Below are 14,876 nucleotides of genomic sequence, written 5' to 3' on the forward strand. Positions count from 1 at the left end.
CTGGAAGACAGAGAGTAGGTGCAGGGTGTTCGATGATATCAGTTATTTGTGTGTGTGTTGAGTTTGTGTTTTTTTGTGGAAAGGCATTATATGTGTGTGTGTGTGTGTGTGTGTGTGTGTACCTTGGGTTTGCTGCTGTGTTTGGGCTGTGCAGCAACAATCTGTTGAGGCTTCGAGGCAGCGGGACAGTTCATAGGGACGTTGACATTTTCTTTAGCGTTCAGCAGATTTACAACCATCTGAGGACTTGTCTCCCTGACGACAACAAACATACACACATTTAAAGATGAGCAAAAAACTCTTTGTTCATAAACAGATATTCATACAGATGACTCTCCTACAACAGCCACTGCATAACACACAAAGAGAGTGCAGCACTGAGCTACGCTGTGACGCGGAGCCTGCCTGTGACGCGAAAGTTACTTTTTCTGGTAATTATAATGAAGTACTTCAGTTACTAACTCAGTTATTTTTTGGGGGAAAGTAACAAGTAACTATGACTAATTAATTCTTAAAAGTAACGTGCCCAACACTGCTGAATTCATGACTTTGGACAGCAAAGTCCGAAAATCGATACAGCACAGTATTGCGATATTTTGCGTGGCGACTTTGTATCGCTATATACGGATTTGGAGTTGAAAAAAGCTAAAAAGTCACAACATATCGCAGCATATCGCCATATTTTTAAAATATCGCAATAATATCGTGGAAGCAGCCAGCTAATAATTCATTTACGGTACATATTACAGCAGCTGACGATGCTGCTCTCTCTTTGACAGCATCTCCTGTTTAACCTCTATGTCACAGATGATTGCTCCCCCCTCGATGACACCGCTCCTCTTACTTTTTGACGAAAACGTTGCTGATACATCCGGTGAGGTTGCTGAATGTCTGCTCAGGCATTCCTCCCAGGAAGGTGGTGCCCGGTGTGTTCACCGCCCGCCCCCTGCTGTCCACCCGGACGCCCTCCTTTGCTTTCTCCAGAACGTCGTCCATGTACAGGCGAATCCTGCAGAGTGGAGCCACCAGGTTAGTTTGACAGGTGCGTGCTATGTGGATGTTACAGTAAGTTAAGGCCCACACAGTTGAAAATCAAATTGAAACATTGAATACATAGTGCTGAATCATGTTATGAATATACAAATATACATGCTTCCTTTACAATAGGTTATTTGCCAGCCCGGAGGACCGGGGTCCTTATTTCATAAAACAATAACGTCCAATTAGAAAACAGTTTTGACTTTTTTGCAGCTCTGTTTGTCAGTCTGGTGTTGAGATGACTCACATAACACACTACACATAATTACATTATCAACTTAAATCAGCCTAAAGATTTTTTTTTTGATTATTCTGTTATATGTATTTAAGTGATTATGTACCTATGGGTTGGTATATTTGTGTTTAATTTCTGTATGTTGTTATTATTTTGAGTCGGATGTAGAGGATCTGTATCCTGTATCAGATGTTTTTTCATTAAATTTCATTAAAAATTAAATAAACATCTTGTCAGTTGCCTGATCTGCACAACAGGTCACTGATAAAAATACACTTCATCATGTTATAAATAAAGCAGAAGTAAGTGATATATTTGTGTTAATATAAGTCTTAAATAGTTATATCTTCCGACAGCAATCACTTACATAGAGTGTTTGGTCTGAAACACGGGTCTGTCTGTCACTCTGCTCTGCTCTGAGCCGAGGAGAAAACATTTATCGTATCCTACAGTTTTTAACCAATGAGGAGAGAGAACGGCATGCAGGGCTGTGTGTGCAGCCAAGGGACGCCGTGAATGTGGTGACGTAGGGACGAGGACTGTTATGGTGCGTTCAAGGAAACTCGTATTTTTCCGACCGTGAAGTGGTACCTGTTCGATCTGGTAAGAGTTCACCGGTCGGAAGTTACGAGTGGCCGTTACAGTGACTTTCACCGGTAAAACAGGTCGGAAAAACACGAGTGGGTTGCCTGGAACGCTACAAAGTCGTAAGTTGTGACTTGAAGCTGTAATTTACGATTTCAAAAGCCTGCCTGGAACGCAGCATTAGCGAAAACGACCGGACCACTTACTTCTGCTTTAAGGCTGTTTTACTATTATCAACACCTAATACTGACCATTAATGACCTGTCATGAATGATGAACATAAAATTCACAGACACTACTTTTACAAATGCATGGTCATTTTCATGAATATTAATGTACTATATTGTTTTCTGTTCTGTACTGAGACAGTTTATATGTGTAGATAACTTCAACTTGAACAACACAGCACAGACCTGCAACACTGAATGAAGAAAAGTCTAGGCTAAATATTTTAAAGCAGAACTATGCAGGATTTCGGCTGTAATTATTGTGGCTCAGAGACACTGTGATGGTTGAGTGACCTATTATGAGGTGAATGGGGTCTAGGCCAATGCGCCCCCCCCCCCCCCCCCCCCCCCACTGGCTGAAAACCGCACTTGCAAGATCAGTTGTCCGTCTCAGTGTCACAAATCTCGTCAATGGATAGAACTATCGCAAGAAACTGCCTTACGGTAGCCAGTACGAGATGAGGACGCAGATGACGTCATGCATGTCATGAATCGTGATTGGTTTGAGTTCGGAAAGTCGGAGGAAACCATGGAAACATGAAATGTTTGTACTGATGAAGTTCGGCTTGTGGCTAACACGGAGCTAATGCTAACACGGATACACACACCATGGATCTTTTATGAGATAATGTAATACATCATGACACACACACACACACACACACACACACACACACGCCTTCGCGTTTTGGAACCTTTATTCATGTGTGTGTATGTCTGTGTCTTTGTCTGTGTGTGGCCGTATTAGCGTTAGCTCCGTGTTAGCAGGGCTTAGCAAACACCGCTCTCTACCTTCAGCAGTAAACACAAGCACGTGTAGGGGGTGGCGGCGAGTTTTTTTTAATTAAATTTTTTTTTACGACAGTGACATTCCTCCCAGAACTGTGGGGGAGCTCCGGAGAGGGAAAAAAAAGAGAAACCAACGAAGGAGCGAGCTATTTCCGGCCGACTTGCATAGTTCTGCTTTAAGAACAAACACACAAACTCAGCGCCCTCTGTTGGAATGGAGTCACATAGCAGTACAAAATCATTGTAGTCGTCCGTTGTCTTCGAAACAACCTGATGTAGATTTTTTTTCCTCCTACCCCTGGCTGTTGCTGTAGATGGAGACGTAGTGGCTGTTGTCGTCATTGTACGTCTTCTGCGTCTTGATCTCACTGTTGCCGGCCCTCACCACCACCTGGCCCTCATGCAAAAGCACTTGACACACTCCTTCCTGTACATACGAACCACACACACACAAGTTAGGTAATGTGTGGAACAAATCAGAGACACTAAGGCAGAACAGAGGCCGAGATCACGGAGAAGACTTTAAGAAGTTTCAGAGTCAGAAGGAAACAGAGAACTGCTGTTTAGTCCAAAGGAACAAGAAGACAAAATATTGAAAAGGGAAGAGAGAGGGTCGGGAAGCTCCTCCCACCTGATCGCGATGGTAGAACATGAGTCCGTCCTTCTGGTCTGTTCTGAAACCGAAGCTGGCGTAGAAGTTGTTCCTGAGGCTGGGGATGTGGGTCAGATTCAAACCCAAGTAACTCTGACCGGAGAAATGAGCCTCACGAGCCACCTGTACCAAGACACACACAACAGGTCACATGTTTATATTTTACACAATTAATGAAGGAAAACACAAGAGATGAAGGTCAACGTGAAGCCAGAGAATGATCTTCATTCAAAAGACACAGCGTTTATATTGTATGCTTGAGGCTGTTAATTCAGTCAGCAAAGATATATCTCTATGCAGACGATACAGTTGTCTATACTGTACCATCATCCTGTCTACATCGAGCCACTACTGATTTCCAAACTGCTTTTTAAAATTAATCTACAACTGTCTCGTGTAACTTTTCGTTTTTCCAAACATTAGATACAAATACATTTTGTGACTCTTTATATACAAGCTGTCATCTTGGATGTTCAGTGACCAGTGCTCAGGTTTGTTTTTGTCTGGTTTCACCTCATTCTGAATGAAGTGAAATTTGCAACAGGGGTAACACTTTATAATAAGTACACACTATTAAGCATTAATAAATATTGAATTCTTCATTTATAACGCATGAATACTCATTTGAATGTCGTATATAAATACAGTTAATGCTTATCAATGATGAGTAAAACATTTTGTGTTTATAAACTGTGTTTATAAACTACATACTAATGAGTATTCATGTGTTATAAATGATGAATTCAGTATTTAAAGCTTAACTAATGCTAAAGCAGAAGTAAGCGATCCGGTCGTTTTGGCTAACTTTTTGTCAGCCGATGGAGTTAGCAGTCCCCGCCCTCGTCATGGATCTATTGGTCCTCGTCCCTACGTCACCACATTCACACGCATCCCTTGGCTGCACACACAGCCCTTCATGCCGTTCTCTCTCCTCATTGGATAAAGGTTGTAGGATAAAAGGAAGTATACAAGAAGTTTTCTCCTCGGCTTACAGCAGAGCAGAGTGACTGACAGACCCGTGTTTCAGACCAAACACTCTATATAAGTGATTGCCGTCGGAAGATATAACAATTTAAGACTTATATTAACACAAATATTCCGCTTACTTCTGCTTTAATAGTGTGTACTTATTATAAAGTGTTACCGCAACAGGCACTGCACTTACAGATTGTACTTTAATCTTGTTGATGCTAGTATTTATTCGTATTTATTCATTTATTTTTTTTACTATTGTATCTTTTTTTATAGCCACACAGGACCTTAGAAACTGAAATTCATTCGTTTCATGTAACATTGGGCGGGATGACAAAGTACTGTAAGTCTTTGAATCTTACCAGCAGTTCATCGCCACAGCCGAAGCTGACACCAGAGCTCGTCATCCTCTTCAGGTCGACATGAGAGCTCAGGGCCTTCACATTCCTGAAGCAGCCCTTCAGTGAGCCCTGCTTGGGGAACCAAGGCTTCAACCTGAGCAGACAAGGACAGAAGGAAACAACCCTTAGAGAACACTTCCACCAGTTTACCTGGACTGTGTGCCACTGTGTGTGAGTGCCACCTACTTCTCAGGCATCTTGCTCTGTGGTACTCCTGCCAGGTAGTATACGCCACTGAATGGAGGGATGGCCTCTGTGAAAAGGTGGCTGTAGACGGGCACGCGGTCGCTCCTCACCACAATGCGGTTCGGGCTGCTACGCAGGATGATAATCTCCAGCTAACAACAACAATGCACAACATAACCAATTAAGTTTTTGCTGGATGATGCCAAAACAATCGTGTCCCCCACACACAGCTGACACACAACAGACTCACAGCTTTGGGCTTGGCGTCGCTGATCTTCAGAGCTTCCGATACAGGCTCTTTGGGCTCCAGTTCTACCAGTTTATCACCGAAGTCATAGAAAACCTTCAGTCGGCCCTTCAGCACCGCAAGACACAGGAACTGGTTCTGATGGAGGACAGGGACACAGAGGAAACACGTGTAACAACTTGCTTGCAGATTCTTGTAAAGTCTTTTGCTATTTTCAATTTATCTAGTCAAGATGAAGTGTAAGGCTGAAACTTTTTTTTTCCTTTTTAAGTATATTTCAGGGCATTTTTGCCTTTATTTGACAGCATAATAGAGAGAGACAGGAAAATGGGGAGTCAGAGAGAGGGGGAATGACATGCAAAGGGCCATATGATGCAGAACTCGAACCGGGGCTGACTACAGCGAGGACCAAAGCCCCTGCACATGGGGCACCCACCCAATACAATGCCCGGCACCCCAGGCTAAAACATTTTGATACAGACATCTCACAATAAAATCATAAATGCTGGATATGTGTTATGTGAATGTTACAGGTTAAAAAAATGCAGATTCATTCAAGTGTTCATCAAAGAAGGAAAACTTGATGAATAAGTGAATCCAGAATCAATAAATTAACAAAAGTAAACTGGAACTGGAAGACTGACTGACTGACTGACTGACTGACTGACTGACTGACTGACTGACTGACTGACTGACTGACTGACTGACTGACTGAATGAATGGATTTTGGAAAAACACAATGAATACTTCATGATAAATGGATAAATAAATTCAGGAACAGTTTAATTAAAATTTCCGAATGAATGAATGAGTGTGGGGCATTGTATAGCTCAGTGGGTAGAGCAGGCGCCCCATGTGCAAAGGCTACAGTCCTCGCTGCAGTGGCCCCCGGTTCGATTCCACCGGTGGCCCTTTGCTGTATGTTGCTCACCCTCTCTCTGTCTCCCCATTTCTGTCTCTTTACGGCTTTCCTATCCATTAAAGGCATAAAAGCCCCCCAAAATGTACTTTAAAGCAACTACAAAGATCTTTCATTTTGTGTTGATTTTGGAGCCCCCTGTGGACAAAAGCGGTACGTTTCTCTTTGTGTCTCCCCACCGATGGCCTCAATTTATGTTGTAGGTCGTACGGAGACATCAGCAGAGACTTTTGCATATTCAGTTAAAAGTTCTTTGTAGCTGCTTTAAAAAAATGAATGAGTGAATGAATGTGCGAGTGGTGGAAGCAGTGTATAAATTAGATAAATGAATGAATGAATGAATGAATGAATGACTGAATCACATATAATTAACAAAGAATGTTGACTCAGTGAACGTCTTCACCTTGTTTTGCAGCAGCAGCAGTATCCCTTTGTGTGAGAGCAGCCTGACTTCCTGTTCAAAGCGCTGCATGCGAGGTGCATCGTCTGTGAAGGTGATCTCAGCGAAGCCAGTGCCATCGAAATATGCTGCGTCGTCCTCCCAGGGCTTAGTCAGCACCGGCTTGGACCTGTTTGTAACAGTTTTATACCATCATGAGTCACACAGTGACAAACAAATGGAAAATACCGAAAGCTTTGTTCAGAGAGGTGAAAATTACTGCGAATGTTTTCAGTTAAAAGAAGAAAAAATTTCAGTTTGCACCCACCTGCCGCAAGGTTTCTCCTCTGTGGTGTTGAGATTGAAAATATTTTCAAAGTTGTACAGACTGAGCACCTCCTCATTTAGCGTGTCCAGCTCTATACAGCCCTTAAAGTTGGGCAGAGCAAGCGGGGCCGGAGGCTGAAGCCAGACAGGAGAGATGAAGAATGTCAGATACAACACTATTGCTGGAGTGGAAAAATAATACCTCGAATCTGTAAATGTAGACGCCATCATAGGCCACACCCACAATACCACAGACCAGCAGCCGTGGAGGGAGATGAGAGCACAAGCTTCTATGCACTTACTTTGAAAGTACTGGGGTATCCTCCCACATAGAAGACAGTGTCCTCATTCGAGAGGTTGAGCAGCCCCTCATCTCCTGTAGCCTCTGCGTGGGCTTTAGTCACTCTTTCGTTCCCGTCGGTGGCCATGGACATTTGGCCGTACTGGAGGATCCTGCAGCCAGAGACATAGAAGGAGAGGATATTGTGAGCAATATGTTCCCAAATATGTTTCCAAAATAAATCAAGAATAGCTCCACAATTATCAGGGTCTATATGCACAATTAGAGAAGATAACTCCAGTGTCAGTAACACTGTGACTGTTCCTATGCCTGAGCAAACTGTGATGAACCAAAAGAAAAAATAGGTAACCCTTTAATTTACAGGCCGTTACTTACGTGATAATGTCAAGAAATAGCCTAAAAATAACAATTAATTGTGCAGTAATGTCAGTCAATTTCATAGTAATGTCATGTTTTTCATAAAGGCAAAAGATTACACATGCTTTTCATGCTTTGAATTTTTTGGGAAAGGCCAGAATTTTTCACCAAGTCCTTGCAATTGACCATTATTTCTGGGCAATTTCTACGCAATCAGTCGTTACTTCTTGGCTATATTTCTTGACATTACTATGTAATTGACGGTTATTTCTAGGCTATTTCTACTCATTATGACGCAATTAATTGTTAGTTCTGGGCTATTTCTTGACATGATCACTTAATTAAGGGGCCTGTAAATGAATACCGAAAAATAAATTTTTATCCTCTATGACTCAGTGTCTTGAGATGCCACTGAATGCATTCAGCTACTAAGATTTGGGAACAGTACTTGGAACAAATACTGTTTTAACAAAATGCACTTGACGTGTTGTTTTAGTGCCGTTAAGGCTTCTTATTTTAGATACAATGGAAAGAAAACACCCCACAGGATTTTAGGAACTTTATCATACAGGGTTAGGGTTAGGCCCTGTTCTGGATCTGGTGGGCCAGTACAGGTTAAATTACATTTGGGAACTATTATAATATATGAAACAACAACAACAGAAAAATATGGGATGGCAACAGTTTTGAGAAAGGAAATATTGGGTAAGCAAAGCAGAAGAGCGACTGCAAAATGTCACTGTTTGTGTGTGTGTGTGTGTGTGTGTGTCACACACCTCTCCAGCACTAAGCTGTTGAAGTTTCCATCTGACTTGACGTCTTCAGCCATCTGCACCTCAGCTGTTTGTCCTCCGACGTTAAAGTACCAACGCAGTCGCTTCCCCTCCAGCGTCATACCCAGGAACTCCTTACTGGACTACAAACACACAAACACCACACAATCTACTACAAAACCCATTCACCTTTGCCTCTCCAAAATCCAAACTCTAACCCCGCTAAACTATAAGAGATTCAACATATCAAACAGAACAACACGAGCTGGGCCTCTGTGTTGCCGTGGTGATGCTTACATCCTTGTGTCCGAGGTAGAAGACGAACTGCTTGGGGCCCTCGCCCTGTCTCCTTGACCGCGTCCCCTCTGGCAGGGTGACGTACATCTTCAGGGAGGTGTAGGCCGCCAGGTCAGCCAGGTTAGATGGAGTGCGCACTTGGACGCCGGACGCCCCGTTAAACTTCACCGGCACGCTGATCTAAATAGGAGAGAGAGGGCAGAGACCAAACGCCATAAAGACAACAGAGATTTTAAACAACGCCCTCATACGGCGCCGGGTGTTTTATTTTCATTTTTGACGTCGTACCTTGCTGGCAGCGTTGCGCGCCTGCTGTATGAGCTGCCGGATGCGGCTGATGTTCTCAGAGATGTTTGGCATCTGGATGGAGTGGTTCTGCAGTTTGTCCAACTTTGTGAGCAGCGTGGGGATTGTGTTGCCCAGCTCATGCACTGCACAGAGAGACAAGAAGATCAACAATCAACCTGGTGCACACCCTCACAAATATCTTACTTGTTGTTGTGAATATTCACATTCAATTTCATTTCTTCCTGCATAGACTATATACTGCCTGCAATTAGTGAGTAAATATAGATAATAAGCAGCTTCCCTTGTACAGTTTTTTTCCCTCAATTCATCAATCAATACGTTACCATACCATATAATGTAAGTAAGGGATAATCTTTTTATCATGGTCACTTATATTAAGTCTTTTTTTTTTATAATTCAATGTGTTTTACAGTTAAAATCACAAGCAACAGCTGAGTGGACTATTTAAAGGGATAGTTCAACATTTTGGCAAATTGGCCCATTGCCATAATCCCTATAGTCATAGCAGTAGGTCCGTTACCTTTAATTGTCGGTGCAAGCTCTTTTTAGAATGGCGGAGCAGAGCCGTGAGCTGTTCAGAGCTACGCTACGGAGGCTAATGGGATTTCTTGGTTTCCCTCATCAAACTCATCAAATACACAAATAAACACAACAACTTCACAATTAGTGCACAAGAGTGTTTTGGAGTTATTGGATTGTGTATTTGATGAGTTTGACTAACCTACTGCTATGACTATAGGGATTATGGCAATGGGCCAATTTGCCAAAATGTTATACTATCCCTTTAACATCTCTCGTCTGCAGGCGAGAAAAAGGAAACCTGTGGTGGCTGCAGTGTAGAGCCAAAGCAATTCTGCCGCAGCCTAATTGTTGGTCAGTGACAGGAAGTGAGACGACAACTTAACATTCCGTGACACAAATGATTACTTCAGAAGACCAGTGCACCCCTTACCGCTTGTGTGTTACAGACTCCAGTGTCATGATGCGCTGAAGAAAACTTGTTATGCTCTGAGTCTCTGTTGCCATGGTTACTAACTAACGTTTGAGTCAGCCAATAATATTTAGAACCGTCATCAGGCAATTTGACCAGAACGTCTTTGTGGGTGTCTGTTATCGCCCCGTAAACCAATCAGAATAGAGTATTCACCCAGACCAATACAATATAAGCTCCTACCGGTCTTGTTGGCGTCCATCAGCGCCTTGTTGATGTCGTTGTTGGTGACGTTGGCGTCGCCGTACTTCTGCTTCCACTGGTCCAGCTGCTCTTTGATTGGCTGCAGGGCATCGTTGACTTTGGTTGCCGTGGTGTTGGCTTGCTCGGCCACTTGCTTTGCCTCGCTGATCTCCTGAGTCACGTCTGTTAATCGTAAAGAAAGGAGGGTGAATGTGCGAGTTTAATATATTTTCTGTGCACGTCAGTGTGTGTGTGTGTGTGCATGTGTGTTGCGTACTTGTAGTGGAATTGAGGTTGTTCTGAATCATCTCCAGGTCCTTCTTCAGCTGGTCCTGTTTGGTTTTGGCGTCATCAAGACGCTGTTGAGCATCTTCTAGTTGTGGCTTCAGTTCTGTGCGGCAGAAAAACACATCAAAGCTTCAGCTGCTCATCCCATCATCCTCCTATGATGACAACAATGTCATACAATGTGAGGTTACCGTTGTTGAGTTCATCGTCGAGCTTCTCGACTTCCTGCTTCAGTTCGATGCTGTGGTTCTTCAGAGAGTCGGCGACCTGACCCAGGTCCTGGTCCTTTATGTTCTACACACACAGTTACACACAGTTACAAACCACAAACGGACAAATCACCCTGATGAAAATGATCTTCATTTGTGTGTGTGTGTGTGTGTGTGTGTGTTCTGCACCTCCATGGTGTCATTAGCAGCCTTTTCAGCCATCTTGGCAGCCTCCTCTGCCTCCTTGATGCTGTTGATAATCTTGTTGTAGGCGTGTGTCACGTCCACAATCCCGTCTTTCTTAGTTTCTGCGATCAAACTGTGGACAAACAAAGGCAACGACTCATTATATAAAATCCATAGATAAGATGATTCAGATCTTGATGACATCAGAGCTGTGGGCGAGTACCTGGACAGGTTCATGGCTAACTCGTTCAGCAGCTCGGCGTGTCTCTCCGCCTCCTCCACCAGGGGGATCTTGGACTCGGCCTGAGCAAACTTCTCCACTTTTTTTGCGAGTGGTGTCCTGGCACCATCCAGCTGGGCCGCCAACCGCTCGTACTCCTGAGAAGGACAGGAACGTTTTTTTTTGTTGTTTTTTTTTACAATGTTTAAATGTTTATCTATCACTTTTATTTGGAACATTCTTACTATGTGTTTTTTTTTTCTCATAATAAAGATCTTTCCTTGCTGTGACTCAACCAAAACAGGAGCCACTACAGTGTTATTCTTATTTCATCATGTGTTAAGTGCTTTTATTGCCACCAATATGTTATTATGCACATACAAACAACTAGGAAATGTACATGATGAGAATGCATTTTGTCCATTGTAGTCAAAAATGTCACCTAACTGATAATTGTACCAGAATTAATTTGAAATTATCAAAGACATAAAGTGCTCCTCTTAGATAACCTTGCTGTGTACACAGCAGGAGTGGCTGCTACTGATTATACAATGTTTGAATGTGTGTGTGTGTGTATATGTGTATACGTTATACACAACCGGTCAAAACACCCGAATCTTTCCAGTTTTTTATTGATATTCAAGCTATTCAAGTCCAATGAATAGCTATGTATTTACATTATATGCGTGTGTGACTGAAATCAGAAACTATAATGAAACACTGAGGAGAGTGAGCCGTTGTTTCTCATCTGAGCAGCAGGTGGAGGTGCAGGTGGTGTGGACAGGTTGGAACCACATGTTGGACACTGACCTCTTTAGAGTCGTGGAGCATGGGCAGCATGTCGTTGACCTGGGCCACATCATCTTCGGCCATGTTCAGCTGATCATTGACCTCCTTCTGTTTGGACAACAGGTCCTCCAGTTTCCTCTGAGAGGGAGACAGAGTCGGTGCACGTTGCATTAGGAAAATACACTTTCCTTGTGTCATCTGTCCAAGGTCGTAACATCCATGTAAGGTAGAGACTTGAGTGTGTAAGTTGAGCTTTCTGTCTCACAGTGGGTACAGAAAGTATTCAGACCCCCTTCAATTTTTCACCATTTGTTATTTTGCAGCTTAATGTTAAAATTGAAAAAAAAATCCTCATCAGTCTAACTCACCATCCCATCATGACAGCACAAACCCAGAATTGTATACATATTTTGCAAATTAATTCAAAAAGAAAAATCATCACCTGATGCAGGCTCTAGTCTGAATGTCATTGAGCTTTCTTATTGGGTAACTTTGGCTTTTGCTGTTTGGGAAACGTCCACTTGCGAGTGTATTAAATCACCAGGACGCCCATCTTGTTTGTGAATACTCAGTTTTTTTTAAATTCCCACAACACACGTCCTCATCCCCTCCTCTCTGCTCACTGTTCATGACGGCTCGCAGCTCACCTGGTTGTCCTCCAGGGCTTTCTCGTTGACGTTGTTGATCTCCACCGCTCTGGCCGTGCTGTTCACGGCTTCGTTCAGGGCGTCCCGCAGGTCCATCATTTGAGAGTTGAAGCGGTTCAGACGGTCTCTGACGGCCTGGGCCGAGTCGGTGTTCTGTCCCTGGCGACTGGCCAGCTCCTCGTTAACACGATCCAACACTGGTAGAAATTAAATTAAGATTTATTTGTCATTGTGTGCATTTACAACGAAATAGTGTTGGAGCAAATTCTCCAGATGCGTAAAAGAAGAAGAGAGAGAAAGGAAAAAGAAAAGCCAAAATAATAGCTCATTAAATTTACAGAAATCATTTTAAGTGCTTAGACCACTACTGTATACCAGTGGTTCTCAACTCAACTTTTTTTACATCAAGGACCCCTATATTGACACAAATTAGACCATGGACACCCATTGGACAAAATTAGATTCAATACAAATTCAAATTAGGGCCAATGGCCTGAATTTTTGTAAATATTGTAAAGAAATTTCTGGAAAAAAGTAGTACAGTTTCTCCAAAAACGTTTAAACATTTCTAGAAAAAAGTGGTAGAAAATTCTTTTAAAAAAAAAGTTCTGGAGAAAAGTGGTAAGATTAAATAAATAAATTAAAAAATCTAGAAAAAAGTGGTAACATTTCTCAAAAATATATAAAAAAAATAAATAAAATCTATTATTATTATAAAGTAAAAATAAAAATAAAATGCAGATGGAATCTCAGGTACAGTAATATAAATAGTATTTGCAGTTATACATAAGAAATAACAGGTGCTGAGGTGTGTGTGTGGGGGGTGTTATTCAGTGCAGTTATGTTATGTAGTGCATGATGGTGTTGGGGGGGATGGGGGGCAGAGTCATTGTGCTGAGGGCAGGTTAGTTTTAGATAGTTATGTTTCATGTTGTGTTTGCTTACATTTTTCCGCCTCCATCTTCTCTCTCTCAGCCATTATGGTCTGTCCCGTGTGGCTCCTGTGTCTCATCTCCCTCAGCATGGCCTGCACCTCCCTCAGCTTCCTGTCCCGCTCCACGTCGTCCTGCTCCGCCTCGGTGTCGTTCAGTGACGACCTGTTTGCCATCAGCAGGACGTCTGTGGTAAAGTGTGGAAGCATCATCATTTATTTAGTCATCAATCTCAAACAACGTTGGACTGTCATTACGTCCATATTTTGTGGAATGTTTTATTCCGTATTTATGTACCGCTCTGGAAAAAAAAACGAGACCACTTCAAGTTTTTTCTTAATAAAGCAGTGTCTCTACATGTATGGCAGCTGATCCATTCCAGTGATTATTGAATTCCAAGTGAAGTACAACTCTACAACACTATAAAAACACTGCTGTGATTAAAAGTTGGGGTTATTCCCACCAATGTTGATTTCTGAACTCCTCCTAAGTTGAAAAAAATTCAGTTGTGTCGTTTTAGAATGAACACTGCATTTTTTCCCCGTCCTTTTGACCAGTTGTCCTAATAATAATGGCTCTAAATGAAAATAGTCTTATTTTGAATTTGGAAGAAATGTTGTCAGTGGTTTATAGAATGAAAGTGTTAACTTTACTCAAACACATACCCAAAATCTGATAATTTGAAGTGGCCTCTTAATTTTTTTCCAAAGCTGTATTTTCATTACATATCCGTTAAATAAGTTCATAGTTGTGTGTGGAAATAGTGAGGCAGAAATATATCTAATATATTCTGTATTCTACTGTATTGCTAGTGTTACAGAACTGATTTCTGACTACCATCTATTTCCATGGTGAGGTTTTTGATGAAGGAGAGCAGATCTTCTGCCCTCTGGTGTGTGTTGCTGGTCCTGTTCTGCAGCCCATCCACCCTGTCAGTCATCACCGCCGCCTGAAACACACAACAGCTACTGTAGGTTGACAATGACAACACAACAAATTATTTACATTTCAACTTAATATCCCTTATAATTTAATTGTAGTACATTTGTTGATATATAAACCAGAAACAAAGAAAGACAAATATATGAGAGGAGTTATGACCTTATGCTGCAACAGATATCAATCAAGAATCAATATTTTATAGGTAAATTCCTGCAAAACCGCATTCCTGTCAGGGGCAGTTTTTCTCTGCATTTGCCTCGAAAACAACTCTGTCACATTACGTTCTGTTATAATCTCATAGCGTGGTGAATGTGCAGGTCACAACTTGTCCACCAGAGCGTTTTGGAGTTGTTGGATTGTGTATTTGATGAGTTTGATGAGGGAAACCAAGAAATCCCATTAGCATCCGTAGTGTAGCTCTGAGCAGCTCGCGGCTCTGCTCCGCCATTCTAAAAATAGCTTGCACCGACAATTAAAGGTAACAAACCTACTGCT

General features: G+C 42.2%; 1 protein-coding gene across 2 annotated transcripts in view; it reads right to left on the reverse strand.

Annotated features, from left to right (window-relative positions):
* lama5 (laminin, alpha 5) overlaps positions 1-14,876 on the reverse strand; it is a 113,833-nt gene that overhangs the window by 4,415 nt on the left and 94,542 nt on the right. For both annotated transcript variants that reach the window (XM_085780927.1, XM_085780926.1), the window contains exons 51-72: positions 14,277-14,388; positions 13,453-13,626; positions 12,508-12,704; positions 11,882-11,998; positions 11,075-11,229; positions 10,855-10,984; positions 10,648-10,750; positions 10,446-10,559; positions 10,169-10,351; positions 8,974-9,116; positions 8,686-8,865; positions 8,392-8,531; positions 7,260-7,410; positions 6,959-7,092; positions 6,655-6,820; positions 5,336-5,470; positions 5,086-5,237; positions 4,861-4,993; positions 3,506-3,649; positions 3,171-3,301; positions 845-1,009; positions 123-255 (exon numbers count right to left, since the gene is read on the reverse strand). In XM_085780927.1, the coding sequence (XP_085637053.1) occupies positions 123-255; positions 845-1,009; positions 3,171-3,301; positions 3,506-3,649; positions 4,861-4,993; positions 5,086-5,237; positions 5,336-5,470; positions 6,655-6,820; positions 6,959-7,092; positions 7,260-7,410; positions 8,392-8,531; positions 8,686-8,865; positions 8,974-9,116; positions 10,169-10,351; positions 10,446-10,559; positions 10,648-10,750; positions 10,855-10,984; positions 11,075-11,229; positions 11,882-11,998; positions 12,508-12,704; positions 13,453-13,626; positions 14,277-14,388 (3,192 nt within the window). The remainder of the gene's footprint in view (positions 1-122; positions 256-844; positions 1,010-3,170; positions 3,302-3,505; positions 3,650-4,860; positions 4,994-5,085; positions 5,238-5,335; positions 5,471-6,654; positions 6,821-6,958; positions 7,093-7,259; positions 7,411-8,391; positions 8,532-8,685; positions 8,866-8,973; positions 9,117-10,168; positions 10,352-10,445; positions 10,560-10,647; positions 10,751-10,854; positions 10,985-11,074; positions 11,230-11,881; positions 11,999-12,507; positions 12,705-13,452; positions 13,627-14,276; positions 14,389-14,876) is intronic.

The sequence above is a fragment of the Trachurus japonicus genome, chromosome 7 (genome assembly GCF_045865225.1).
Source record: "Trachurus japonicus isolate A0001 chromosome 7, Traja_1.0".
Lineage (NCBI taxonomy): Eukaryota > Metazoa > Chordata > Actinopteri > Carangiformes > Carangidae > Trachurus > Trachurus japonicus.